Source organism: Cavia porcellus, unplaced genomic scaffold (assembly GCF_034190915.1).
Source record: "Cavia porcellus strain 051 isolate PalLab524CR breed Dunkin Hartley unplaced genomic scaffold, mCavPor4.1 scaffold_18, whole genome shotgun sequence".
Classification (NCBI taxonomy): Eukaryota; Metazoa; Chordata; class Mammalia; order Rodentia; family Caviidae; genus Cavia; species Cavia porcellus.
Window position 1 is genome coordinate 25,073,741 of NW_026947501.1, and position 27,559 is coordinate 25,101,299.

The window sequence follows — 27,559 nt, forward strand, 5'->3', positions numbered from 1 at the left end:
GAGCAGGTCGCCTGGACCGCGAGAACCCTGACTCTGGCCCAATCAGCAGGGAGGGGAGGAGCCTCCGGGCGGGGGCGGGGCCTGAGGAAGCGCGGCCCGAGTGGGGCGCGAGGGGCGGGGAGCCGCGGCTCGGCCGGCCCAGGCTGGCTTGGCGGCGGCGGCGGCGGAGGCTGCAGTGGCGGCCGGCATGGGCGATGGGGTCGCTGAACGAGACCTCGGCCCCGCGCGCCGGGCGGAGTGTGGTGGCAGCAGTGGGCGCAACGGAGACCTCGGTGGAGCGGAGGACTTGCGAGCGGATGGGGGTGGCCGAAGCCCAAGGGAGACTGCGGGGACCTCGGCTTCCAGCCCCGCAGGCTCCAGAGAGAGCAGCGCCGACAGCGACGGGCAGCCCGGGCCCGGCGAGGCGGACCACTGCCGCCGCATCCTGGTACGAGGTAAGAGGACAGCGCGCGGCTCCGGCCCACGGGCACCCATCCTGCCCACTCGAGCCTCAGACCTTTTTGCAACCTCATCTCCCAGGTCATTTATTCATTCATTCAGCATTCAGCCGTTCACTCAGCAAATATTATTTTGAGAGTCTATTGTGTGCTAGACGCTGAGCCCAGGGCGGGGGACAAAGCAGCGAATGGAAGCAGTCCCCGCTTCTTGGCCTTGCAGTTTTCACCCTCTCCCTAGGCCCGCCCCGGCTGGTGACTGCCATGGGGACAGAAACGGGTCAGGGAAAATGCTGAGAGCTCGGTCCCTGCCCCGGGTCCCCCAGGCCGGGTGCGGAGGAAAGCGTCACGCGCTGCGCCGAGACAGGACTTGGAGGGACGGAGTGGGTAGCCGCTGGGAAAAGGGCCAGGGCTGCCCTCCGCGGCCGGAGCGCTCCCTCGCCACCTGCCCAGCCTTGTTTCCCTTCGCTCGCCCGCGATCGGGAGCCGCACCGGTTGCTGGCGGGCGAGGGCTCGGCTCACAGCCGAGGGCTCCGCGCCTGCCCGTCCGAGCTTCTGTTCCGGTTCCCACTTCCTCGCGGCGCCTGGGCCCAGCTGGCCCTGGGCGCCGCTTTCTCCTGGCCAGGCCTTTCCCGTCCTTTCTCTCTCGCCCCTGGCTCGCCTCTCTCCTTTCCTGGTCGTTTTTCGGTGCTCAACTCTCCTTCGCTGCACTCTTCCACTACGCCTGGGGAGGCCGAGGCTCCCAGGCCCCCACCGCCAGGCTCTTGCCAAGCTGTGGGCTCTGCTTTCTCTCAAACTGGGCCTCGTCCAACGAGGAGATGGAAAACCAGGAGTCTTCTGGGTCGTGCCCCCAGCCGGTGACCAGGCCGAGGCCAGAGCCTGAGGTCTGTTGCCCAGCCGTCCCCGCGTTCATGGGTAACATCTCAGCTCCCTTAGGCTCGTTCTGCTGCTGCTCTCTCTTACCGTGCACCCATGGGGAAGCCCTAGCCCGCTGCAGGCGACCTGCCAGGGCTGCTGATTTCCTCCTCTGCCTGGGGTATCCCGAGCTCAGGAATACTTTGGCAGGTCACAGTCACCCTGCATCTGCAGAATGCGAGTGGCTGGGGGGTGGGACACAGGGCTGGAGTCCAGGAGGGAGGCCGCCCAACGGGAAGTTGAGGAATAACTGCCTAAGGCTGGAGAGAGAGAGAAGGAGAGAGAGACACTCGTGGCATGACTTTGTGACCACAAGGTAATTGAAGGCCCAATGACCAGTCAGGGGAAAGGCATAGGTCAAGGCACCACAGAATTCCAGCAGGTGTGTGGACCTGTTGGGCTCCTGGGATTAAATTACATTCTATTCTATAGGCTTCGGGATGTCCAGAGTACAAGATGGGAACAGCTGGTTTGCTTTTATTAAGGGAATCTGTAGGACCTCTAGAGATGGAGAAATGAGTCACCCAAGCCCATACACTCCAAGGAAAAGACCTGAAGACCCTACCTGTGATACACATGCCCCTTCCACCAAAGGCACTTGTAAATTCTGAGTCCACCTACCACATTCTCTACTCTAGTAACCTTGTGTATTGAGCAAATAGTTTTTTGTACAGATCTCAATGAAATAGGCTCCAGGCATAGACTCTTAGAAGGTGGGAGTGAAAAGTGAGCCTTCACCCTGTAAGGTGGTACTCCCCACCAAGCCAGGCACAGACCGATTCCTCCTTTACAAGGGATGGCTGAGTACATTGTCAGTGGGTGTACTTTTATAAACTTATATAATACACAGGTAGCAATGCCGTTCCATTTGTAAAATACGATGGAAATATTAAATACAAAGCACAGAGGATCTATTTACACACCTAATAGGAATGAAAGGCAAATGGAACCCTCATAAATCCTTCTGCCCAGCTCCATTTAATGACAAGGAGGTTATTACAGGCCTGAAATGCCCGGGGACGTCATTTACCACTAATCCCTCCTAGTCAGGGTCACCTGTGTCAGTCACAAGCCGCCCCACCATGGCTTGGGGTAGAGGCTTTGATAAATGGAACAGGCCTGGCACCGGTAAAGGAGAATCCAAAGTGCTTTGGCCCCAGAATGAAAATCCGTCTCATAGGCCCTAAATACATTTTGCCCTTGACTTCTGAAAAGGTTGTTTTGACGGAAGCCATTAAAAGGTGGAAAGGACATATTTCAACCCTGTCCCTGGTTGCTCTTGGGTAAAGCTTTCCCAATAAAGCCCCATTGCTTCAGGGTCTTTTCAGACTCATTTGGTTCTGCAGGCCTGTGCTGAAAGGCTAACCCCAGGCTGCAAGTCTGTTGAGGGAGGGAATCCTCTGCACTGGGAAGCAGAGGAGCTTGGGGGAGGAAAGCTAAGCAAAATTGGTTTAGAATATAGGGACGACAGCTCTCTAAACCTGAACCAGTTCCTTTGTCTCTGTCTCAGTCTCCTCTTCCGTAGTTCACTGAGGATCCAAGAGCTCTGCAAAACTGCCAACACCCCACAGAATCTCAGTACATATTTGTTGAAGCAAGAAGGGGGTGGCTCTGAGGTAACCCACCAATCATTTCTAGTAGATAAATCGGTGGGCCTCAATTGTCAGAGGCCTCTCCCAACTTACTGACCATGCACCGGCAACCCCTCCTCCACCTCCCCCCCACCTCTGCCTAGGTCTCCCTATCTGGACCCTTGGAGAGTAGTAGCCTAGGGCTCAAGGGCCCACTAATGGAGAATGATGGGCTCCACCTTGCAGACCACACAGTGAGTGAGGTCCTCCCTGGTCCCCTTAGAGGATGCTTGGCCACTGTGCTGCACACTCTGCCTCAAAATGGAGGCTGCTTCTTACACACCGGCACAAGCTCGCAAGATAGCAGGTGGGGTGCTCAACAAGCACCCCTGCACCACACTTCCAACCCAGAGAGACTCCCACCCCAGGCTGACAGCCACCTAGGTTCCCCCCCATTCCCTGTGCACCGCTCCTGTGCATGTGAGGAGTAGGGGTAAGAGGATCCTTTTGTTTTATGTTTGGAAAGGGCGCGACAACCTCGGCCCTCTAGCCGTGGCTCTAACCTCGCAGTGCATGGTCCTTTTCGGTGGAGCCGGATTACTGGCAGGCAGAAGACATGGCCAGCTCTGACTGCAAATTCCCTGCACTCGAATACGTGCCTTCGGACGCTTCTTTGTGCTTCCCAAATTAATGCCGACCAGAATGCAACAGCCAATCTTCATAGATCGGGAAAGCTGGTCAGTACTTTTATAGACAATGCGTGGCGCAGGTCTCTGCTCACCCAAAGCTGTCCCGCTGCACTGGACACCACCTCTGCAGGTGAAACCACGTTCATTACGCACCTTTTGAAGCACCCCTCCTTCTGGAAGCCGCAGGATCCCTCGAGGAGTGACCCATCCCTGGCACTTTCATCAGGTGACTGGGAGCAGAAGAGGACACGGGTGGACCCCAAGATTGGGTCTCTGGCTTGGGCTGGGTAAATAAATCCCAGCGTGGCTGTGTGGAAAAGAAGGGGAATTGAGCCAGCAGGGTCTGACCCTTGGGAGGATCCTCAGGCCGCGGGAACCTGCAACACGCTGCGCGATGGCGTGCACCCGGCCAGGCCCGCCTCCCACAGGAGCATCTGAAAGCCCCACGGCTGTGGCTTCAAGAGCTCGGGCTGCAAGCAGGCCGCGGGGACCGACGCCCACTCCGGCAGCCGGGTCTGGGCACGGCGCCGCCCCGCGTCTGCCTGATTTCCATTTGGATGTCAGTCGGCCACCGGGCCTAGGCAGCCTCCGTGCAGCCACAGGCCTAGCACTGTGAAGCGGGTGTTTTGGCGAGGAAGACGAGCTCTGTACTGCACCGAGCACTGGCCTGCGAGTCCCGGTTCTGGCACCTTCGAGGCCCGCAGGACGTTAGTTTTAGCTGAGCCTGTTCATAAATCAGGTAACTCAGCCCAAGCCCCCAGGCCGGGTGAAATGTTTACAGAGCACAGGCAGAGCGCTGCATTTAGAGATATCTGTATTTCTTTTTACTTTTAGTTTCGTGTTTGTGGAGTGTATTCAGTTTACTTTTTTCCCCTGGGGTTGCTTTGTTTTAGTTTGTATTTTTTTTCCTTTTTATTTTGTTGTTTTTGGCAAGAGACCCACATTCTCATCTCAATCAGTGCTAGTGCCTGGCGCTCGGGTCATTGTTTCCCCTTCCAAATGCCCACCAATCCTGCCCTCACACACACAAGTACGCCAGCAGACACAGTTGCCCAGCAGACACAGCTGCCATGGGTCTGTCACCCGGTCTCCATGCTCGGGAGCCACGAGGAGGCGGTTTGATGCCTCTTCTCTCACGCTGGACCCAGGCATGGGGTCCTGCGGTGGCCGCCACCCCAGGAGGCCTCAGTGCAGCCTTCCAGGAGAATCCCTCCGCAAGGGGCACCCGGAGGTAGCCTGCTGACTCTGCGGAGTTCGGAGAACAAAGCCTTTGGGCTCCGGGATAGTGAGTGCTACCTAGGACGTGCAGACCCCGGTCTGCTAAGCACCAAATTCAAGTCATGGCCACTTGCACGTGTCATTTGTCCCCCCTCCCCCACCTATGCCTAACACAGGCTGGAAGACTTTTTGTTCCTTACCAGCTGCCCGACCCTTTCCCCATCCCTCCACCAGCTTTGTCCTTGTCACATAGGTTTCTTTAATTTCTATTTAACTGAGGGTAGCTGGGGGAGGAGCAGATGAGTTTGTCTTTTATTTTCTATTTGCTCGATATAAAGTAATGATTGACCTCTTTGGGGAGACTGTAGCCAGTTTCCTGGCTGTGTACCTATGTCTGCACACACACACACCCATTTGAGATGACTTGATGGAGGACTCGGGAAGCTGTCACCACCCCAAGGATGCTTGGCATATCTTGGTGGCATGAGGCACCCCGGAATGAGATGAAAGTCCCAGCAGCCAAGAGTGGGCGCACCAGTGCGGGATGCTGCTGGGGAAGGATGCAGTCAAGCTTTTCACACTAGGAGCCTCCAACGAACTGGTCTCCCCTGAACCACTGCCTGCGCTTGCGAACATGAATGTGCACCCATTATGAGCCAGACTGACTCTAGCGGAGGCTGCCCGAAGCCTGCTGCCCCTCCTCAGGAGCCTGGGGCTCTGACCTATGACAGCAGCCTGGGTGCCAGGGAGACAGCTAAAGTCAGGGGAGCCTGGAGCTAGGTGCCAGTGCGCCTGGGGGGGAGCAAGCAGGAAATGGACGCTATCCCCACCTAATCCAGGTGATCTCCCCAAATGTGTTCCTAGTGTAATGGAAGCACACAAATACTCATGGAGTAAACAAAAGGAGACAAGTCCTCTGCATTTACCACCGTAGGTATGAAGCAGCCAAGGATCTTCCCATGGAGAATGTAAATCAAGAGATAAACTCCCCCTCTTTTGGCAGCGTTTTATTTTGAGTCTTCTATTTTTGCAACCTGCAACTTTAGAAACCACTGAAAAACGAAACATGAAAAACTTTAAGTTGTTGCTGTTCTCCTAGCTAGATCACTGCTCAGAGGCTGGGCATGGCAGGAGTGCGGATCAGGGGAGGCTCCGGCATGCAGGCGACTTCTGGGTGTAAGGTTCCCCAGCAAAGATTCAAAGCTTTAATCCTAGCACTAAGGAGGCTGAAGCAGAAGGATCTCAATGTTGATCAGCCTGGGCTAGGTATTAAGTTCAAGACCAGTCTGGAGAATATAGTAAGACCCTGTCTCAAAAAATACCTCCCCCAAAAGCTACTCATAGAATTGAGAAAAATAACTGGTAAATCTGAGCCCTGCTCCAGCCAACTCACAGGCTTGCAGCCTGGGCTGGAGCTTGAAAAAAAACCAGACAATGGAAGCCATGATTTCTGAGTTTTGCTGGAAGCTTTGGTTCCTGAAGGCTCTTTTCCCCCACCTGTGCATCCACCTGTAGAATTTGCAGGGAGCCAGGTGGAGCCTGAGAACATCCCTTAAGGTCCAGCTTCGGGCAGGGCTGCACTTAAAATGTAGGCAACTAGAGAGAAGGTTTAAATTCAAAAGGTACTGGACGCTTCATACAGAAACAAAATTGGAGACTCCTAAAGGAACAGCCACCACTGTGGGGGATCCCGTCCTCCATGCTCATATACAAGCACATAAGTAAAAGCAGGCTTATACTCCATGGTCTGTTGGGCAAGTTACCTTCCTAAAAAATTTAACCTGAGTGGCCATCTTTTCAGATCAACAAATTCACGCTACCCATTGGTTCTAGAGTAAGTATTCCTTTGGTTGGAAAAGCCAAATTCCCCTAGCCTTTGGAAAAACCCTCAGTTTCTTTTGTTCTTCTCTCTTAGTATAAACATTGTGAAATGATAAAGCAGTATAAGCCTCTTTGTGCTTCTTTTGAGCTTTTTTGTAATAAATTCCCAGCAGTGTAACTGCTGCTTCAAAAAAAAAAAAAAACGCACACGTACACTTTAAATAATGTTCTCATTTAATTGTAAGCTAGGCAGTTAACTTATCCAAATTTTTAAATGCATCAATACTTCAAGTACAAAGTTAAAAACTTTATTCCATCCCTGGCCCCAGTCTCCAGCTCCCACCGTGCTCAGAGACAACCATTTGTACTGCTTTCTATTATGTCCTCCAGATCATTTTCTGTATGCAGGGCAGTACAACTGTATTATTTTGCTTTCCAGTACATCTCAAGATATAGAAAACATCTTTCTTGGTACAGAGAGATAGTATTACTTCTATATAACTGCATAGACCATGATACATGTTATATAACCAGTGTCTTATTGGTGAGATTTTGCTATGTTCCTTATTCGTTGCTAGCATGTATAGTACTCCAATAAATAAACCTGATTCTTGGTTATCTCCACAGGTGTGGTATACATGTCAGGGACTTTGTAAGAGTGGGCTTTTGGTGGAAGGATATTTGAATTTGTAGTTTGAGAGACAGTGCCAAGTTGCTCTTCACCAAATGGTAGCAATTTACACTATCACCTCCAATGCCCAAATATGCTTGTGTTTTGCATTTAACCAGCTTGGTTTACATCTAGCTAGATTGTGTCAGATTATCCCATGAAAAATGTTTGCCCTCTCTCTACATTTGACATTATATGTCATTTGTCAGTCTTACAAATAATAAATAGTATTTCAATGACATTTTAATTCTTCTTTGATTAAAAATGAGCATCTCTCCATGTTTATTAGCAAGAAATCATCTGCATAGCTCATCATCTCTGACCAGTGTCAATTTTCAAGTATTCTTTTCCTTACTCATTTGTAGAAATTCTGTGTATTATGACTGCCTCCACACCTAGCCCTCTGTGTATCATGGATAGTATTCCATTGCTTTCCGTGTGTTATGATTTCCTTTAGTTTGATTTTCATTTCAATTTTGTTTATATCTTTTGTTTGCTGAACCATAAAACATCTTTTGATTCTAAAAGAAATTTATACTTCTGCGTGTCATCCTACATCACATAAAAGTAAAAGGTTCATTATTTTCCCACATAATATATGTTCATTCCCAGGATTTACCACCTCAAGTTTTCCTAGTAAGTAAAAAACATAAACATGTTATATTCACTTTTTTTTTTTTTTTCTTTTTCCTTTTTATCGGTACCGGGGATTGAACTCAGGACTGCCTGCTTGCAAGGCAGGCGCTTATGCCGCTGAGCTAAATCCCCAGCCCCTCATAAACATGTTAAGTTGTAGATAGCAAAACAAAAACAAAATGAGTGGGGGTCTTTTGCAAACATTTTCTTTTCATTTAACAAATAGTCATGAAGATCTTTCTATGTAGAAGTGTTGAATTTTTGACTACCTTATACAATATTCCACTATATAGACATAATAGTATTTACTTACCTGTCCCCTACTAATGGTTATTTAAGTTGATTCTAGTTTTTCATTGTTACAACCAATGCTTTATATTCTAGTCTGAATAAGCTTTTTAAATTTATAAGACAACTTAGAGAACATAATCAGGTGGTATATTTAGTATTTTAGGGAATTGTTAATTTTTTTGTCATAATCGTATTGTGATTCTGTTTCTTTTTGTTTGTTGTTTTTCAGAGAGAGTCTTGCTTGAGTTCAGTAGGTAAACCCAGGTTGACCTCAAACTCGAGATCTTCCTGCCTCAGCCTCGAAAATGCTGGAATTGAAGGCATACACTGTCAGTGCAGGGTCATTAAATTTTTTAAAGGAGTCTTTTTTATGGGTAACCTGATATGATGCCTGAATTTGCTAAAAATTATGACATGGCAAAAGAAATAGGATTTTGAGGCTGGGGATTTAGCTCAGTGGCATAAGCGCCTGCCTTGCAAGCAGGCAGTCGTGAGTTCGATCCCCAGTACTGATAAAAAGGAAAAAGAAAAAAAAGAAACAGGATTTTTCCTGAATTGAACTTAAGAGATAGATATATTAGAATTCATTATACTATTCTCTAATTTCACATGTTTGACATTTATTAAAATTGTTTAAAATAATAATCATTGCGCATATAATTATAGGACAAATTTCTAGAAATAATATTTGAAAATCCAAGTTGAGGTACACTTAAAGTTATTACAGATATTTCCAAATTTCATGCCCAATAATCAAGTATAAATGCATAATTTCTTGACATCCTTCCACTGCAAAAAATTCTTTTAAGATGAAATATTTTCAAGTGAAAAAACTTTTAGTTGCTAGTGAAGTTAGACATGTTTTAATATATTAACTTTTATGTTAATTTCTTCTATGAATTATTTCTTTATTTACTCATTTCTGTATGAATTGCTTATTTTTGTATTTTATGGAAAAAAGTAAAACAAAAGTTTATTGTTTTCTTACTGTGAAAAATGACATTTATATACTAAGGAAGTGAACTTTTTATGACAATGATTGCAAATATCATCACATCTTTTTCTAAAGCTTTGTGAAATTTGTTTTTCTTAACTGAAATTGAAATTGTAATCATTTCTAATGGTTTTTTCCTTTTGGACTTCAGATTTTAGTTCCTGACTAAAAAGATTTTCTCCATCCAAATTTAAAAATATTATATATACACACACGCATAATTGTCTTCCATTTTCTTTAGGCGATTAGTTCCAAGATGTACACCCCAACCGTCTGGTACTCAAGGCCCTTATAAATATTGGTAAAGTATTTGCATCTGGTTTATGCATATCCTAGTACATTCTCCCTAATAAGGATACCTTAAATGACGTGTAGATTGCTCATAATACCTTATATAATATAAGTGCCATGTAAACCATTGTCATACTGCATTGTTTAGGGAATAAGGACAAGAAAAAGTCTATGTATACCAGCCTATGTATACTCAGTACTTAGTATACTCAGTACAGACACAGTTTTTAACTATTATTTTTGATACAGTTGACTCATCATCACATACACACCGCAGTTATACTTTTGGCTTCAAAATTTGGGGAAGAGCTTAGTGTACGTAGAGTGCTCCCCTAGCATGGCAAGACAGGCCCTGGGCTCAGTCCCCAGATGGGGCGGTGAGAACCAGAAGAAAGAAAAAACTTGGAAAGGAAGTATTAAGTAGTTTTTGCTGCAAACCAAGTGACAAAACATGCACAGAATAAGATAGGAAACATTTCCTCTCTGACCAGCTTCCATTCCCCAGAAGGGGCAGAAGAGAGTGAAGTGTTTATCCTGACAGATTTGTTCTGAAGTGGATACATAGAGGTTTTTGTTTTACTTCTTAAAAAATGGGCATATGCTCACATGCTACCCTTGTTTAGCAGTATACAATGAACGCTGACCCAGGTCAGTACGTGGAGATGTACCCCAATCTTGTTAATATCAACATAGTAGCCAAAAGCATAACAGTATTGTGGTTTCATCAACCATTTTTCCATTGATAAGCATTCAGCTTCTTTATGAACTATGTTACAAACAATGGCTTTACCTTTATCTAGTATGCCAATAATTCTCTGGGACAGAAAGCTCTATAAAATGTCTAGGACAAAGGATCTTCTATATTTTAAATTTAGCTAGGCATTGTGAAATTGCCCTCCAAAAATTATATTGTATCAATTTATGCTCATATTAACCCGGCTTGAGAGAACCTAATTCACTTACCTTTGTCAAAACAACTTTTCTAGTATACAGGTAAAATGTGACATCTCAAAAAAAAAAAAAGACATTTTATTGCTATTCTCTCATGCTAATATGCTCTGAGATGAAGGTTTTTGTTTGTTTTCATTTGTATTAGCCACGTATATTTCTTCTCTGAATCATTTGTTCAGTTTTCCACTGGACAGCTTCACTCTGCTCAGTGGTCTACAGAAGCCAAGCATATTCTAGGTGTTAGGATTCCATTATGTACCGTGAATATTTCCCTCAGTCTGTCTTTTAACATTTTCTTTTGTATCAGAAAATGAACTCAGAACTTGCCAGGCAGGCTTTGTGCCGCTGAGCTATTTCCAGCCTCATGTCTTTTGACTTTCTTGTATCCTGCAGAAGCTTCTATTTCTAAACACTGTATCCAAAAATGTTATTATTTCCTTTGAAAATCTGTTTTTTCCTCAATTTTTGGAGCTTTGCATCTTACATTTTTATTTGCATTTTTTTTATTTTGCATGCAGTATGAGATAATTTACTCCAAATAGTGATCTAATTGCCAAAGGCCATGCCTTTAATAATCCCATCTTTCCTCCACCTAATAGGAAATATCATCATTAGAGACATCCCAGATCCCCATAGATGCATGGATTTGCTTTGTAAATCTTGTACCAGCAGCACATCATTTTAGCAGCTGTAAACTGATAGCTCATTTTGCTATGTAACAGTGCAAATATTCTCTCTACATTTTTAAAGTTTTGTTCTTCTTCCACTTTCAATTTTCCCAATAAGTAGAAGCTTACTTTTCCATAAGGAATTTTTATAATAATTATATTTGTGCACTGGGGCAGGGAGACTTCGTCTCACTCCAGAGTCCGCATATCAACAGTTTGCCATGCAAAGGGACTAGCTGGGCACTAGGCAGGAAAGCAGAGTCTTCAGCAGAGGAACCAGGAGGGAGGCATGTGGGACCTGGAGGTCCCGTGCTCAAGGTAACTTTTATCAGGCCATGGCCTCACTACCTCTCCCAAACTGAAGGCTTTGGGGACAAAATTCACTATTCCCTGACCTCCAGAATTCACCCTTTGTTGAGAAGACCTGAAAGGCAGCAGACCCTGGGACTAATTTTATTTGGATTCAAGCATTTTACCCTAACAGTCTAAAGGAAGCCCTGGTCCCTATTTCCCGTGATTCCCCATACTTCATGTACAAAAGGAACAGTTCAGGGAAGGGGGCTGGCTCAGTGAGAATGGCCTAGATTTTTCTCAGAGGCTTAACCAAAGGTAAGGGCACTTCACACTCACATGATAAAGCCATGGGCAGGAACCTAACGTGGTCTATCACAGGAGGGAGGAAGGGAGACCAAAACACAGACACACTATGCTATTGGGTTTTGGTTATTTTGAGGAAGGAACAACAATCCTAAGTTGTTTTCTTAATTTCTCAGCACTCATCATTAGCTTATCTATTCTTATTTTTTATTAAAAATAAATTATTTAAAATTTATTATCTGCCTCCTTCCCCAGTACAAGATCTATGAGGACAGAATCTCGTCTATTTTGCTTGTTTTTGTATCCCCAGACCCTCAAATACTACTTGGTACATAGTAGGTACTTATTAAATATATATAGTTGTTTTTATTTACAATAATGGGTTAAGACTACACATTTTTTTTTTTTTTTTTGTCTTTTTCCTTTTTATCGGTACCAGGGATCGAACTCATGACTGCCTGCTTGCAAGGCAGGCGCTTATGCCACTGAGCTAAACCTCCAACCCCAGGACTACACATATTTTATGTTACTTTTTTGCACTTAATAGCTACAATATACTTTATAGTATGAAAGAATCATAATTTGTTCAGCCATTTCCTTGTGATAACATTGACAACAATTTGAAATTTAGTATTACTGCAACAAACATCATTGCTTAGAGCTCCTAAGTCTGTGCTTCTCTGGGACAGACATTGAGTAAAATAAAATCACTGGAACAGATGTTATGTGAAACTTTAATCTTTTTTTTAAAGAGGGTAAAACTGGGACTGGGGATTTAGCTCAGCGGCCTAAGCACCTGCCTTGCAAGCACGTGGTCGTGAGTTTGATCCCTGGTACTGATTAAAAAACAAACAAATAAATAAATAAAAGAAGGTAAAACTAAGCATAACAAAACAGAACAAAGCCGATCAGAAGAAGACAATGTAAGTGACACAGATTTCAAAGCAAGACAACAGGAGATCCACAGTAGCTACCGTAATGTCTGTTTTCTTCTAATAGTTGTCTGTGTGATGAATTCATATAAAACAAAACTTTAATCTTGATAAATGCAGTCTTAAATGGTTGTAGCAATCCATGGTCCTTCCAACAGTGTGTGGGAGTGTGGATTTCCCTGCATAACTTGCTTATTAATGTGTTTCCAGCCCGTTGGGAGATCAGTGGCATTGTATTACCACCAGAATTTGTTTTAACCAATTACTGTGAAGCTATGCTCATCTCTTCATATGTTTATTGGCCAGTTGAATATCTTTTCACTTGAGCGTTTTTTCCTACTAGGCTATTTCTCTGTTTGAAAATTATTTGTTTACAGGACGAGAGTGTAACTCAATAGTGGAACACTTGCCTAGCATGTGAGAGATCTTGGGTTTGATCCCCAACACTGTGGAAAAGAAAAAGAAAAACCATTTATTTGTATATTCTCAATGGCATTTCTTTTTTGTTGTTTTTGTTTTTGAAATGATCGGGGGCTGGAGGTTTAGCTCAGCGGCATAAGCGCCTGCCTTGAAAGTGGGCAGTCGTGAGTTCAATCCCCGGTACCGATAAAAAGGAAAAAGACAAAAAAAAAAAAAAAGAAAAAAGAAAGAAATGATCTCCTTGCATAGTTCGGCTCAAGCCCTCCTGACTCAGTTTCCTGAGTAGCAAGGATTGCAAGCTCTTTGCATGCAGGCTTCTTCAAACCTATTTGTTGTATTTTTATCTTGGACTTGGTGCTTTTCTGTTAAAGTTTTTAGCTTTAATTTGGCCAAGAATATCCTTCTACAGCCTTCAGTATTCTCTTGTTTTAGCAAGATCCTAACAAATCAGGATTATGAAAATATTCTTACATATCTTCTTACAATGGCTTTGTCATTTTACTGTCTGTGCTTTGCTCTGCAGTCTACTTAAATTTCTTATTTATGGTATGAAACAGTAACTGAACTTAGTTGTATTCCAAGTATACAATTTATGGTCACCAGTCTACTTAGCTCCACTTGGTGACTGGCTCCATTTAGAATGCTCTTTCTCAAAAATTCCATCACTATATACACACGTGTCTAATAGCACATCTGCCGTTACCCAATGGTCACTGAAGTGTCATCTTTGTTTGGTATGTTCTATTGCATTTCTTTACTTAATACTTTAGCATAATGCATGTTAAAATTCAATACTCGCTCTAACCTCATCCTTAGCATGTAAAATCATAGGTTTAATTTTTTTCTAGTAAGCATTAAAAAACAAATTTTGAAGTGAAAAATATTTACATACCATTTTAAATAATCTTACAATCCACAAGCAGAATGCAAGACCGCTTTAGGGAATTTGCCTATTTCAGTGACAACACATCACTCTAGCTTTATGGTATATTTTTGTTGTTGTTTTTATTTTTCATTTTGTTTTATTTTAAAATAATTATAGAGTTACAAGAAGTTGTAGAAATAATATGGGGGGAGTCCTACATATACATCACCTGACCATCTTATGTATCCATAGCAGAACATCAAAACCCGAAAACTGATATGGGCAAATGTAATTAATTGAACTACAGACCTTCCTCAGATCACACCAGCCTTTCCTTGTGCTGATTTTTATGACTTTGTATATACAGGACGATGTTTCATCATACTTCTAGATCTATATGATCATTGCAATAAAAATGCATAGCTGCATTTACACGAAAAGCTTTCTCATGCTACCCGGCTACCCTGGTAACCACACATCTGCTCTGCACCTCCATACTTTTGTCATTTTGATGTTATATTAATGGAAACATACAGCATATAACTTTTGACAATAGTTGTTTTGTTCAATATAATTCCCCGAGCAAATTGTTTTGTATACCAGGACTGATTCTTTCTTAGTGCTGAGTGGGTTTAATGTTGTACAGGTTTGTTCAGCCACTTACCTACTAAACACCATCTTTGTTTGTATTTGGGGGCAGTACAAAGAAAGCTGCTAGGCACATTTGCATTCAGGATTTGGTGTGAACATAAACTTTCATTTCTTTAGAAGAAATGTCCAGGAATGCCATCACTGGATTGTACGATAAGTATGTATTCAACTCTAAGTGCCAAAGGCTGCGGATGTAGCTCAGTAGTAGAATTCTTGCGTAAAATGTTTGAGGCCCTGGGTTCAGTCCTCAGCACTGAAAAACAAAAACAAAAACAACAGAAAAACTGCCAGGCCAGGTTCCAAAGCGGTTGTACACTTTACATTCCCACCAGCAAAGTAGGGAGATCCAGTTCTCAGCATCCCTCTCAGCCTTTGGCACTCTCCGTATGGTTTAAGTCAGCGTTTCTCATCCTGACTCTAATCTGCATTTCCCTAATGCCAGGGATGTGGGATATCGTTTCATATGCTGATTTGTGTTTTGAGGTGGCCAGTCTGGGGTTGCCTTTCCTGTATGGGGACCCTGAGGGAGATGACTGGTGTTGGCCACTCCCTGAGGTACCAATGATTCTCTTGTAGAGGAGGAAAGGGTGGATCCCGGTGTGATTTGACCCTCATGGTGAGGACTTGGGCTCAGAAGCTTTGGGCTGGGCTTCAGGAGGCAACCTCTGAAGCCTCCAACGCCAGGGACAACAGTCCCTTTCCTCTCAGCTCTACCCTCAGACACAGTTCATAAAACCAGCCTTTTGAGATGGACTCACTTGGGGTGTTGTAAGGAAGTTGAGTCTTGGCTCACAATTGATAATAATGTAACCCAAGCAAAGTCATGATGTCGTTAAAATATTATCCTATGTTTTTTGGAATGTAGAAAGAATTGAAATTAGGGAGTCTGAGTTGTTCCAAGAGGTCCAGTATCCAGGCTGGACGTGGCCTTCATTGGCAGAGGGAAAGTGTGGGGAGAGCCACCTTAAAGTCGTGATGGCTCCCTCCACCCTGACTCACCTTCTCCCTGACTTTGAGTGTGGACATGAAGATGCTTGAGAACGTCTGAGATCAGGGGCAGGACATGTGAGCCAGGAGCCCTGAGGAGCTAGAGCACACGGGGACTGGGGATGCTCACAGGTCCGGGCAGGAGCCAGGAAGTCAGACTTATGAAGTGAGGGTTACAAGAGGGGCTTGAATGAGCTTGGAGGGCAAGGATCATAAAACCAGGACCACAGTTCCCATGGATGGTGAGGAGCCTCCTGGCCAGTGGCACACCTCAAACAGCTCCCTTGCCATGTTCTTCAGGGGAATGATGCACCCATCCAGAAAGGTCCTTTTTTACCCATGACTAAATCCTCTCACTTCTAACCTATCAATTAAATTACTAAGGATTACCCAAAGAGAAGGTATTCATGAAGTGAAATGAAGACATTGCTAGTGTTTATTGACCACCACTGTGAACTTGAGTAACATATTTAAATTTGATCCTTGTTTCATCATCTGTAAAATGGGAATAATAATTGTTCCAACTTCACTGAGGTATTGGGAAAGTTGAAGTGCTTAAGAAAGTACTTACCAAGGGGCTGGGGATTTAGCTCAGTGGCATAAGCGCCTGCCTGCCAAGCATGAGGTTGAGTTCATGAGTCAGATACCCAGTACAAAAAAAAAAAAAAAAAAAAAAAGAAAGAAAGAAAGAAAGTACCTGCCCTGAGTGAGTATTGCAGAAGCGTCAGTAATCCTTATGACTCTGCCACTAACATGTCTGGCCACATTGCAAGGGACAGCTCCGCACGCCCTCTGGAGGGAGTTGGAATTGCTGCAGCTGTGGAGATTGGTGTTACTGGGCCTGTCAGGTTGCCTTGAGTGGAAGGCTTTATTGCTGATGCTCTTCCTGCTGAAATGGTAAATTACTGATAGCCTCAGTTCACTGTTAGTGACATCATCCATTGGAGTGGTTTGATAAACTGTACAAGGTACAATAATGCATATTTTCACAGTAATTTCTTTAAGACTACATAGTCCAGACTGACCTTGAACTCGAAATCATCCTGCCTCAGTCCCCCAATGCTCTTGGGCTATAGGCATGTGCCACCACACCTAGCCTCAATCCCAATTTTTGTTTTTGTGATCAAATCCAGGGCCTTGACAAATGCTAGACAAATGCTTCACCACTGAATTTTTCTCCCAATCTCACAGTCGAATTTTTAACAACATATTCTAATAGCTGGATTTAAGTTAACAGTGTGTGTGGTTTACACATGGATTATTTTTACCTCACAGTTAATGCTGTTGCATAAATGTCACCACCATCCTCCAAACAGTTTACTTTCTGAACACTGTATTGTTGCCAAGTGGGAATATATGGTGAACATGGGCTACAGGTAGTTCAGCTTTTTAAAGTAGGCTCCAAAGTATGAAGGCCTTGCAAACAGAGGGCATGGGTGTAGAGCCTGGATGTCTGTGCTGTTCAGGTCCATGGGAAGTGATGGGAGTCCCTCTCGGGAAGGTGCTCCGCATCCTGGTGTTGTGGTCGCTGTCCTTGGGCTTCTCTTGTGAACCCCAGATCCCTATTCTGTCCTCTGTTTCATACCAGTTAACCTCCTTAAGGAACCCCAGGGATCAGTGGGGCAGAGTGCATACTCTTGAGTGCACACACACACACAGGGTTTAGGACCTGGCTTCTGGACATCTCTAATAAGCCTTCCCTCATGTACCACACCCAGTTCTATTCCATCTTTTCATCCATTTTGAAGAATCAGCATACTTCTCTCTATTTGGTCTTTAAACTGCTAAGGAAACAGAATACTGGCTTGGCCACAGTGAATCCTTTCTACCTAGTGTTGAAAGACCTGACATTTGTACTGATACATATATTAGATACAACAGCCTGTGCTGGGTGTGCTGGGGTATGCTCACCCCAGAGAGGGCAAGCATCTTAGAGACCACAGAGCCAGGCCCAGGCCAGAGCAGCTTCCTGTTAGGCTCTTATCAAGATGCTTGTTGGTGACCTAACTGAGCTAGTAAACCTAGCTCCCTTCATGGCCCCTGCAGATGCCAAGGGGACTATCCGAGAAATTGTCCTGCCCAAGGGCCTGGACCTGGACCGACCCAAGCGGACCCGCACGTCCTTCACTGCCGAGCAGCTGTATCGCCTGGAAATGGAGTTCCAGCGCTGCCAGTATGTGGTGGGCCGGGAGCGCACCGAGCTGGCCCGCCAGCTGAACCTCTCCGAGACCCAGGTAAGAGGCCAGGCCTACACCTCACTCCTGTCCTAGGACCCTCAGACTCTGTGAGGACTGAGGCTGTGGGCTGCAAGAGAAAACTGTACTCAGACATGGATGATGGAAAGACTTAAATCTGCAGGTGAACCAGAGCAAAGGCAGCGCTGGCTGGAGTATTGGTAAATGCCATGGGGTGGGGGTGGGGAGGCCTGGGAGCATCAAGTACCTTGTGGAAGATGAGAAAGGCCAGAGAAATAGGGAGCACTCGGACTGCGGGGAGTGGCTTAGGAGATGTTGGCATGTAAGAGAAACCTCAAGAAATGATGGTAAGGGATTGGCTTATTGGGAACAAAACTTCTAGGGCAAAGCTGGCCACGGGGGCCCCTATAGTCCCAGAACCACACAAAACGGATTCTGAGAAGAGATGAGACATGATCCAAGTGGACAGTGCACTTCCCCAGTCTGGGCTCTGTCACTGTCCATCAGGTTCCCTTCATCTCAGTGTGCCTTGGTCCTCCATGTGCAGAGGAGGGCGTCTGGAAACCCCCTTGACCCAGGAGGCCTGGCAGCTTCTGTCCTGTGGGCATAGGTCATCTCCTTGGACTTGGCTTTCTCTTGTTGCCCGCGTAGGCTCACTCTGTCAGCTGTGCTTAGCCGGTGGCTAAGAGGCTGGGCTTGTATCCAGGAGGAGGCAGCAGTGGCTGGGCCGGTCGGAGCTGCTGGGAAGGCAGGGAGACTCCCTCAGCCCTCAAGGCTGAGCAGAGAGGCAGCATCTGCCCTTTCTCTGTGCCCTTCTTTCTCCCAATCATCTAGTTTTGTCCTAAAATCCTCCAGCAACTGTGCTCTCCAGGTACCTCAGATACCCCCAAAGCAGGAGCTTCTTGGTACTCATATATCCCACCCCGCATTCAGCCTTGGCCCTTGGACATCAGCTCCTGCTCTTCCAAGAGCCCTTCCCTTCCCTGAGGCTCCTTGTCATGCCACAAGGCATTTCCATGAACCTTAAAGTGTGTGTTTGTGTATCCGTGTGTTGTGATAACGCCATGCAGTATGTGTACCCTAAGGATAAGAATGTGTTCAAAGCACAGTGTCTTTTCGTGGAGACTGGAAGAACTCAGAGCACAGCTGGGCACATGGTGAATCCTTGGTGAATCCTCACTTCCCTCTGACAGCTCCTGCCCTGCTTTCTTTCCTGAGCCTGGCATCATGCAATAGGATGAATAATGTATGGCCAGCAGTGACTGAGAGCTTCCCATGGGCAAGGCCCTGTTTTTAGGCCTCACGTAACCTAACTAATTTGGTTCTCACTGCAATCTCCTGGGATCCATGAGGTGTTTTGACACCAAATGTGGCTGTGTTCCAGCACCACCAGCAGCCAGACCTCCAGTTCTCCAGCACCCGCTGGATGTCCAGTGATTCTATTCTGACACTGATTCCCAGAGTTAGCCCACACTTCAGGAGTTCAGTTGTGAGACACACTGCCACTGCACATGACAGTCACAAGTCCCAGGTGCCATCTGCACTTCTAACCGAGGAGCACTTAATTAGGAGCATCCACGTCCCCTTCCTCACAGAGCCAAGGAAGACATTTCACTTATATGTGCTTGTTGATCACAAAGGACATGAATTCCGGCCAAGCAGAAGAGGTCACAGGGTAAGGGAGGAGAAGGAGCTGCCCTCCCTTCACCAATGTCCCGGGCCCCCGTATTTCCCTCCAGCCCCCAGCCCCTCCACTCCCTGAAGGTGGGGGGTGCTGGAAAGGCCCACCCTATAACTGAGTGTTTTCTCTTTCTGGGACCAGTTTCATGAAACTGCCAAGGTGTCCAGAGTCACCTCATTAACATAAGTTCGAGGATAGTGGAAAAGAGCTCCGTGAGTAACAAAGATGCACCTTTTACTCGGGGCTCTCCAAGGGTGTAAGGAGCTCTGTGCCAGGATCCAAGCCAAAGACCAGATAGTTTTTATTATACTATAATGGATCTATATTCAGAAGGGAACTGAGGCATAGAAAATTTACATAACTTGCTCAAAACTTAAAGCAGGCACATTTGTTAGCTCATTTAATCTTAGAAGAGCTGACTTTATGGATATTATCCCCACTTAAGAAAACTGAGCCTTGGGGCTGGGGATTTAGCTCAGCGGCATAAGCGCCTGCCTTGCAAGCAGGCAGTCGTGAGTTCGATCCCTGGTACCAATAAAAACGAAAAAGACAAAAAAAGAAAGAAAACTGAGCCTCAGAGAGATTAAGTTGCCTAAGGTTATTCAGCTAGGACTCCAAGGAATTATTTGTATAATTATTCATCCATACTCTTGTTTAAAATATGGTTGAATGTCTGCCGTCCATCAGGTACTGTTCTAAGGTACTGGAGTGATAGCAGAGACCAACACAGACCAGGCACCTGCCGTGTACAGCTTATATCTGTGAAGAGAAAGACAAAGAGCTCCTCAAAGTGTTAGGTGCTCTGAGGGACATAAAATAAGGTAGTGCAATAGAAAAGATCTTTCATTGGGTTGGCCAGGGAAGGTCTCTTTGAGGAGACCTTAGATCTCAGCGACCCAGAGGAGGAAGCAGAAGAAAAGTCAAGACCGGACATAGAATGTTCTAGAAGAGTCAGAAGGCCAATGTGGCAGGAGTTGGAGCAGATTGCGTAGCGCTTAGAGTCTGTAGTAAAGCCCTGAAAGGGGAATGATATGAGATGATTGGCATTTTATAGGAGTCACTCTGGCTGCCAGCTGGATGATGGATCACAGGTGACAAAGTGAACCAGTTAGGGGCTCCTGGCATGGTATCTGCTCCAGGGGAGGAGAGAAGCAGAATGATCTGAGACGCACTCCAGTGCACTGGGGGTTACTAGCACAGAGTGAAGGGGTGTCCCACTCAAGGTGCAGCTCATGGTTACCAAGTGTCCGTTTCTCTCTGTCCACTTTTCTCCTGCTGCCAGCCAGTGCTTTCCCCTCTTGCCCAAATACCAAGAAGATCTACTTACCTGAGGCAGAGAAAACGCGGAGCTTGCTCAGTCCCCTCTCATTCCGTTTCTTCCTTGATATTTCCGTGCCCAGTTACATCATCATGTCCTTTTGTAGTCAGAAGCCCAGCTGCAGGACCAGCAGACAGACTCTCAAAGCCCTTCCTCCACTCCTCCCAACAACAAGGCTCTGTTGGAAGGTCCCTGCAATGTCAGTCACGAACAAGGCAAGTGAGTGACCTCTGCCCTGGACTTGCCTGGACACCCTGACCCCACAGCAGAGGAGTTCACCACGTGCAGGAGGTGCTCACAGGAGCACCCTCCACCCCATTCTCACCACCCCCACGCCCGCCAGGGACTTGGGCCGAATGCTCCTCTCAGTAACCAAATCCAAGAACAGGAACAAGATCACCTGATTTGGGAGACCTCCTGATACACTTTGTTACCAGGCTTATTTTAAAAAAGAAAGTTGAGCATTCGGTTAAAGCAATGTATCTTGAGGAATGGGTGGTGGGGCTCCCCAGCATTCGTGATGAAAAGCAGATGACTGTGCCAGCTCAGCCCAGAGACTCCTGATCAGATTTCTTAGAGAATCTATGTACTTCTCCACCCAGGTAAAGCTAATGCACTGGGATGTCGGAAATCCTTGATGCTGGTAAAACGCCCAAATCTGACTAGCCAACATGGCAGACCTCACTTTCTTCCAGGCATGATCATCTGGTCCTGGGGTGACCACAGCATACCTCTGAAAATTAACATGATCCCCATTTTATTGGTGGAGAAACAGAGACACCAAGAGATTAAGAAGCTTGCCCAGTGTCATCTAGCTAGGAGAAGGACCAGGATTGCCTGACCTCAGTGTCTTCGCGTTATATTCTTTGCTACATCTATGAAAACACCCTATAACACATGCTGTCCCCCACTACTAGTGTCAGAGTCAAGTGGGTCAAGATGGAGTTTTATTTACTCTTGTTTTTCTGCCCTGACAATGCTGGTATGTATCACATACTTGGTATTTGTGTGTTGTGTGAATGAATGACCAGAGTTCCAAGGTCAGAGCAGAAAACAAGAAAAGATGTGGCTGTGGAAGAAGGAGAGGAGAGAGGCTGGCTCGGGCTCCTCCCCAACCCTCACCTCTCCACCCTCTGTCCGGGCTGGTCTGGAAAACGTAGGCAGGTCCAGGGGACAGGCTAAGGACAAACTGCTAAGTCCTTGCATCCAATCTGCTCCAGCCCATCAGCAGTGGTCCTCAGGCCCACGCTCCTTGCCCCTGCCTGGTGGTTTCTGCAGAATAGCAGAATAGATAGTATCCTCCCAACGCCAGCTGCAGGAAAGCCCAAGACCATTCTAGAATCTCAGGTGCTCTTGGTCTCAGATTCCTATGTTCCCATGGTCACAGGAAGCAGTCTTTAGAAGATTAACACCATTTCCAAATGAACAGTGAGTCTTTGAATCTAACGCTGCTCATGAACCTAAGTATATGACGGATAATCCCCCCAGTCCTCAAAGCCGTGCCCCTCCTCTGGTGTGCAGCTTTGGTCACAGTGTGGCCCAGAAAGGGATCAGAATGTGAAGCCACCAAGGACTCACTGGATCCCAAGTAACCACGATGGAGTTCTGAGGAGAGGCCACCACAGAGCACTCAGATGAAGGGAGGGGACACCCCAGGAAGTGCACTGCTCTTCAGGATAGGACTGTGGCCCTGTCACTTTGTACTGTCAGCCCCAAGTGGCTTCCTGGAGGAATGGCTGAACAGAGCCTTAAAGGGCCAGTAACTCTGGATTCAGGTGAAACTGAAGCCTTCCTGGAGGAGAAGGGCAAGCTCTCTGAGTCTTTGGGACATCAGCTCATCTCATGTTTGCTTAGCCTTATGAACCAGCCACTGGGGACCATGCGGTTGATGGTGGGAAGCAGAAACGCAGGCATCCTAATTCTTTTCTGTTGATGGTGTGCTCTGTGGCTTAAGGGCTCCACAGGCGCTCTCAGTAAGTAATTTAGGACCCTCCCACCCTGCAAGTTGGCAACAGCTGCAGTGCATTGGAGCCACCCACTGAGCTTTCCAACAGTCCCAATGCCTCGGCCCCACCCTCTAGCAATTCCTATCAAGTGGGTACCAGATGAGACCTGGACATTTAGAAGAGTGCGCCCTGGTCATTCCAGGGCACAGCCAGGATTGAGAAGCTCCGTCCAGCTCACACATGCCACCAGATGCCACACCAGGTCTCAGCCTCTGCTCCACATGCCCTCTGCCTTCTCTCCCTGTCCAAGGCCCACCTGCCCAGGAGACTGCCAGGGGCAATGCCAGCCACTCCCACCTCTCCTTGCTATATCCACAGCTGCACAAAGAAGGGTGTTTTGGGGCACAGCCCCTCCTACACGCTTTGTCATTTCACATTAGTCACTCTCTTTGTCACTGCCACTCCCTTGTACCTAATTGCCATTTGTTACAAGTGGGTTGGTGCCCTCTTTGCTAAACTCTCTCTTTCCCAAGGGCAGGAACCATGACTTCTGTGCCACCAGAGTAGCTGGACTATTGGGGTCCTCTGAAGACTGGGAGAACGAGCAAGACCCCCCAATACTTTCCATCTGGGGTTCTCTTTATGGTTCCTTCTCTTCCTGCTGGCACATGCATGGGCATGAAGCTCATGGGACATGAGTCTAGGCACTTTGGTGGTGGCAGCAGTGAGGTGATAGTCTGTCATATTTGCCAACTGCTGAGTGCCAGTCTCCTCAGGCACTTTCAGGGCCTACAAGTGGTGTTTTCTGAGCTCCTGACTTGCCTTCTGTTGGGGGAGCTCTCCCACCCTCTCAGAGACAAAGAAATCTCATATTGCCCCAAGTTTTCAGCCCCCTGTCCACTCTGAGTCCCCCTTTTTTCACACAGACCAGGAAGGGGCCGTGGCAGTGGTGGTGGCAGTGGCAAGCTGGATGTACCTCCTTTCAGGGACTCCAAAAAGGTCTCTGCCCCTTTTTTGTGGCTTTCTCTTTGTCCTTAGCTTCGAGTGTATGGCTGTCAGAAGCCCCCCAACACCTTGCCATATCCTGTCCTACTTGGAATTGTGTTGAGAACCTTGATCTTTACAGGAAATGAGGAGGGAGGATGCCTCTGAAAAGGTGAATGCCAGGCTGGTTTGGAAGATCGCTCTCCACAGCATGGAGCAGTGATGGGACTGTTCTCAGACCGCACACCCTGCCCCTGCCTTATGCCCACGCGGCGGCGGGTCCCACCTTGGCTTCCTCTGGCCATGTCTCTCCTTACATGGCGAGATGAGAATTCTATGGAGCCAAGAAGTCATGCCCACTTTCTAACCCACCCCCAGGTGACTAGGATTCCAGAGTTCCCGGTCTAGTGCTTTCCTCATCCTCTTCTGAGTCAGTCCTCCAAATAACATCAGACACGGACATTATTCAGAACCCTGGGAAACACCCATGAGAGGTTGTTTCTGTGTTGTGAGCAGCTCGGGTTACCCACACATGTGTCAGTGCCAGGGCAGACCACTGGCAGAGGCTTGCATTTTATCTCCTGCCCTGAAGATGTTAGGGTTTGGACCTGAGACACAGAGACCTTTAGAGCAGTGGTTTTGTCACTTGGTAAGCTGTAAGAACTGTTGAGGCCTGGGCCTGCCACCCCTATTTGGATAAGGTCAGCAGTGAGGTAGCTTTAAACAAATTCTTCAAGTGACTCTGATGGTGCTGCCATAGAGACAGCTGTCACCTCCAGGTCAAGGGAAGAGAGGAGGCTGAGGGCAGCCCCCACCCTCAGGTTCTGCTTGGGTGGATGGAGATGGCCATGGTGGAAGGTGCAATGTGGGAGAGGCTGGTCGCTGGAACAGCTGGCCTGAGCTGTCTGTGTCCGTCAGGATGGAGTTTGGGGTCCTTCTGGGACATCTGTGGGGTGATGTCTCATGGGCACCCAGCTTGAACCTCAGTCTGGAGACTTGGGCCTGGGGCCACAGTAATTAGGATGGTGGCTAAGTCCATTAACTCGGCTAAGAGCAGAGTGTGAAGGCCAAGAAGGGAACGCTGGTCCTTCAGCTGCAGCCTCAAACCTCACCGCCATCTGCCAACCCAGTCCTCCATCCCAGGCCAGTGCCAGCTTCAGCAATGAAGGGGTCCGTAACCTGGGGACATGGGTTCCTAATCAGATCACCCAGGGTGGGATGCGTAGGCTTCTAATGACAATCTCAATCTCTCTCTCTCTCCCCCTCTCTATCTCCCCTCCTTCCTCTCTCTTCCTGCTCTTGTGGCCCTGCCCTCCCCTCTGCCTCCATCCACCACCTCTGCCCTGGCCCACACACTTCTTTTCTCCCCACTGTGCTGTGCCTGGCCTCTCGCCATCCTGGCACCCCTTCCTCGCCCACTGCCCCAAGGTGAAGGTCTGGTTCCAGAACCGCCGCACCAAGCAGAAGAAAGACCAGAGCAGAGACCTGGAAAAGCGGGCATCCTCCTCCGCCTCTGAGGCCTTTGCCACTTCCAACATTCTGCGGCTGCTGGAGCAGGGCCGACTGCTGTCCGTGCCCAGGGTACCCAGTCTCCTGGCGCTGACGCCCGGCCTGCCGGACCTGCCTGCTGACCACAGGGCCGCCTCCTTGGGTGACCCCAGGAACTCCTCTCCACGTCTCAACCCTCTGCCCTCGGCCTCGGCATCACCCCCGCTGCCGCCCCCTCTGCCAGCCATCTGCTTTTCCACAGTCCCGCTTCTGGACCTGCCTGCTGGCTACGAACTGGGCTCCTCAGCCTTTGAGCCCTACAACCGGCTAGAAAGGAAAGTAGGCAGTCCTGGTGGCGGCGGCAAGAAAGCTAACACATAAGACTCCCACCCCTGCGCGACTCTGAGTCCCCAGCACAGCACTGCCCCAGCCCTCCGGCCCCAGAGGACTGCTCCGAGCGGCCCTTCAGGGAGGGCAGCAGTGGCAGCCCTGTCCCCACCTGCCCTCAGCTCAGAGACTCGACCAAACGGCCTTGGTCCCACAGCTTGTGTGTGAGTGCAGTGTGTGTGTGTGTGTGTGTGTGTGTGTGTGTGTGTGTGTGTGAGTGTACTGCGCATCTCTCACTGAAATAAAGGAAAACACGCCAAGAAGGGAACCACTCCCCGTAGCCACCTCATTCCCTCCCATCCCTGTCCTCGCTGCAAAGGCAAATGGCTTAAGAGTGAGAGGACCTCATACGGGACAGGGTAGAACCTGGGCCACAGGCCGGTCAGGGCATCCACATGTGGGCTCAGCAGCCCCCCCCTTCCCACTCCTCAGTGAGCTCCCAGCCAGAGCCTTCACCCTCCAGTAGTGACATCAGCGCTTTCCTGCAAGCCTCTCTTTCAAACTGAGAAACATTTGAGAGGGGAAAAGAACAAAGCCCTCCAGGGGAATGAAGGACCCAAGGTGACAGCAGATGCGGAAAGAGAAGGGCACACAGGGTAAGCCCAGGCAGCCCTGTGTTTACATACGGCCTGTGGGGCAAACACTGCAACAGGAAACACTCTTTAGAAAGCTTTCCCACTCAAGGTTTTTAGCTTTTATTCTGCAGTAATTGTACATTTATAGGAAGCTGCAAAGATAGGACAGAGGAGTCTCTTCACCCAATTCCTCCAGTGGTTTATCTTCCAAAACTAGTATAATATCAAACTCGGGGTTGACACTGGTATTCTGTGTTTAGCTCCGTGTCATTTTATCACCTGCGTAGACTGCAAAGCCACGATGCAGTCAGGATGCAGCTCAGCTCCGCCACCACCAAGGGGCCCCTTCTAGTCACATCCACTACTGCCCTCAACGGAATTCTTCGCCGAGCTGGGAATCAGGTTGGAGGAGCCAGGGACCTGAAACAGTTCCTCAGCCAGAGAATTCGGGGTGAGGGCTGGACCATTTGTGATGGAAAAACAAGCAGTCTATTCCAGGCTGCTCTGGGGAACACAGTTTCAAATTGGTGCCTTTGCTCGGTACCTCCACTGGGGGGCTGCAAGATGGGGATCCTCACAACAGCACCCTACCCTTCCCTCCATATCGCCTGGGAAACGCTGAGTCTAAATGAGACATGGGGGTGCCCCAGGGACCTTGGATTAGGCCCACTCGGCCACCTCCCTGCATCCATTCTGCCGACCCACCACACCTGTGCTGCCTCTGCTCTCTGCACGAAGGGGGCCTTGGGAAGCAGCAGCTGGTCTTGTATGGAACAAGGAGAGGCTGTGGGCACAGCTTGATTTGTAATCCCAAATATTTAGACATGCAATATAGGGGCCTCTATTTATACTCTCTGTCCTAGGCTGAGAATGCCAGGCCCTAGAATCAGACTAAGAAACAAGCCCTGATTCTCGGGGAGTTCCCAATAGCACAGGACAGGTGTAAGGAGACCTAGCTAGGTCTGATGGAAGAGTCACCGGCTCAGCTTATGGCTCACACCAGTGGCAGCAACATGAGAGACCTGCCCTAAGGTAAGTGCTAGGGAATCCAGGGGCTTTAGGAGGTGGCAGCGACACTGGCCAGGAGAGAATCCTCTGTAGATGTTGGGAAAAGACCCTGATAGTATTGTGTAGGGTATGGGGGGCAGGTTGGGAGGCCAGCAAGGAGAGGGCAGCCTGCCAGAAAAGTCTGGCATGGAGAGGAGACAAGGAACCTGAGGGGTGTGGGATGCCCACTCTCTGTGGGCTGTGGGCTGTGGGCTGTGGGCTGTGGGCTGTGGGCTGCGGGCAGAGGGCAGCCAAGCACAGAGGTTAGAGAAGCTGCATTCCAGCTCTGCCCTTCCCCTCGCCACCCTCCAGCTCCCAGGTCTGCACACCCTGCGCG

General features: G+C 47.8%; 1 protein-coding gene across 1 annotated transcript; it reads left to right on the forward strand.

Moving 5' to 3' along the window:
• The first annotated feature begins 108 nt into the window (after window positions 1-108).
• On the forward strand, window positions 109-27,541 carry Vax2 (ventral anterior homeobox 2). The gene is made up of 3 exons (XM_003468924.4): window positions 109-434; window positions 17,648-17,835; window positions 25,154-27,541. The coding sequence occupies exons 1-3, from the start codon at window positions 188-190 to the stop codon at window positions 25,592-25,594; spliced, it is 876 nt and encodes a 291-aa protein (XP_003468972.1). The 5' UTR covers window positions 109-187; the 3' UTR covers window positions 25,595-27,541.
• The last annotated feature ends 18 nt before the right edge of the window (window positions 27,542-27,559 follow it).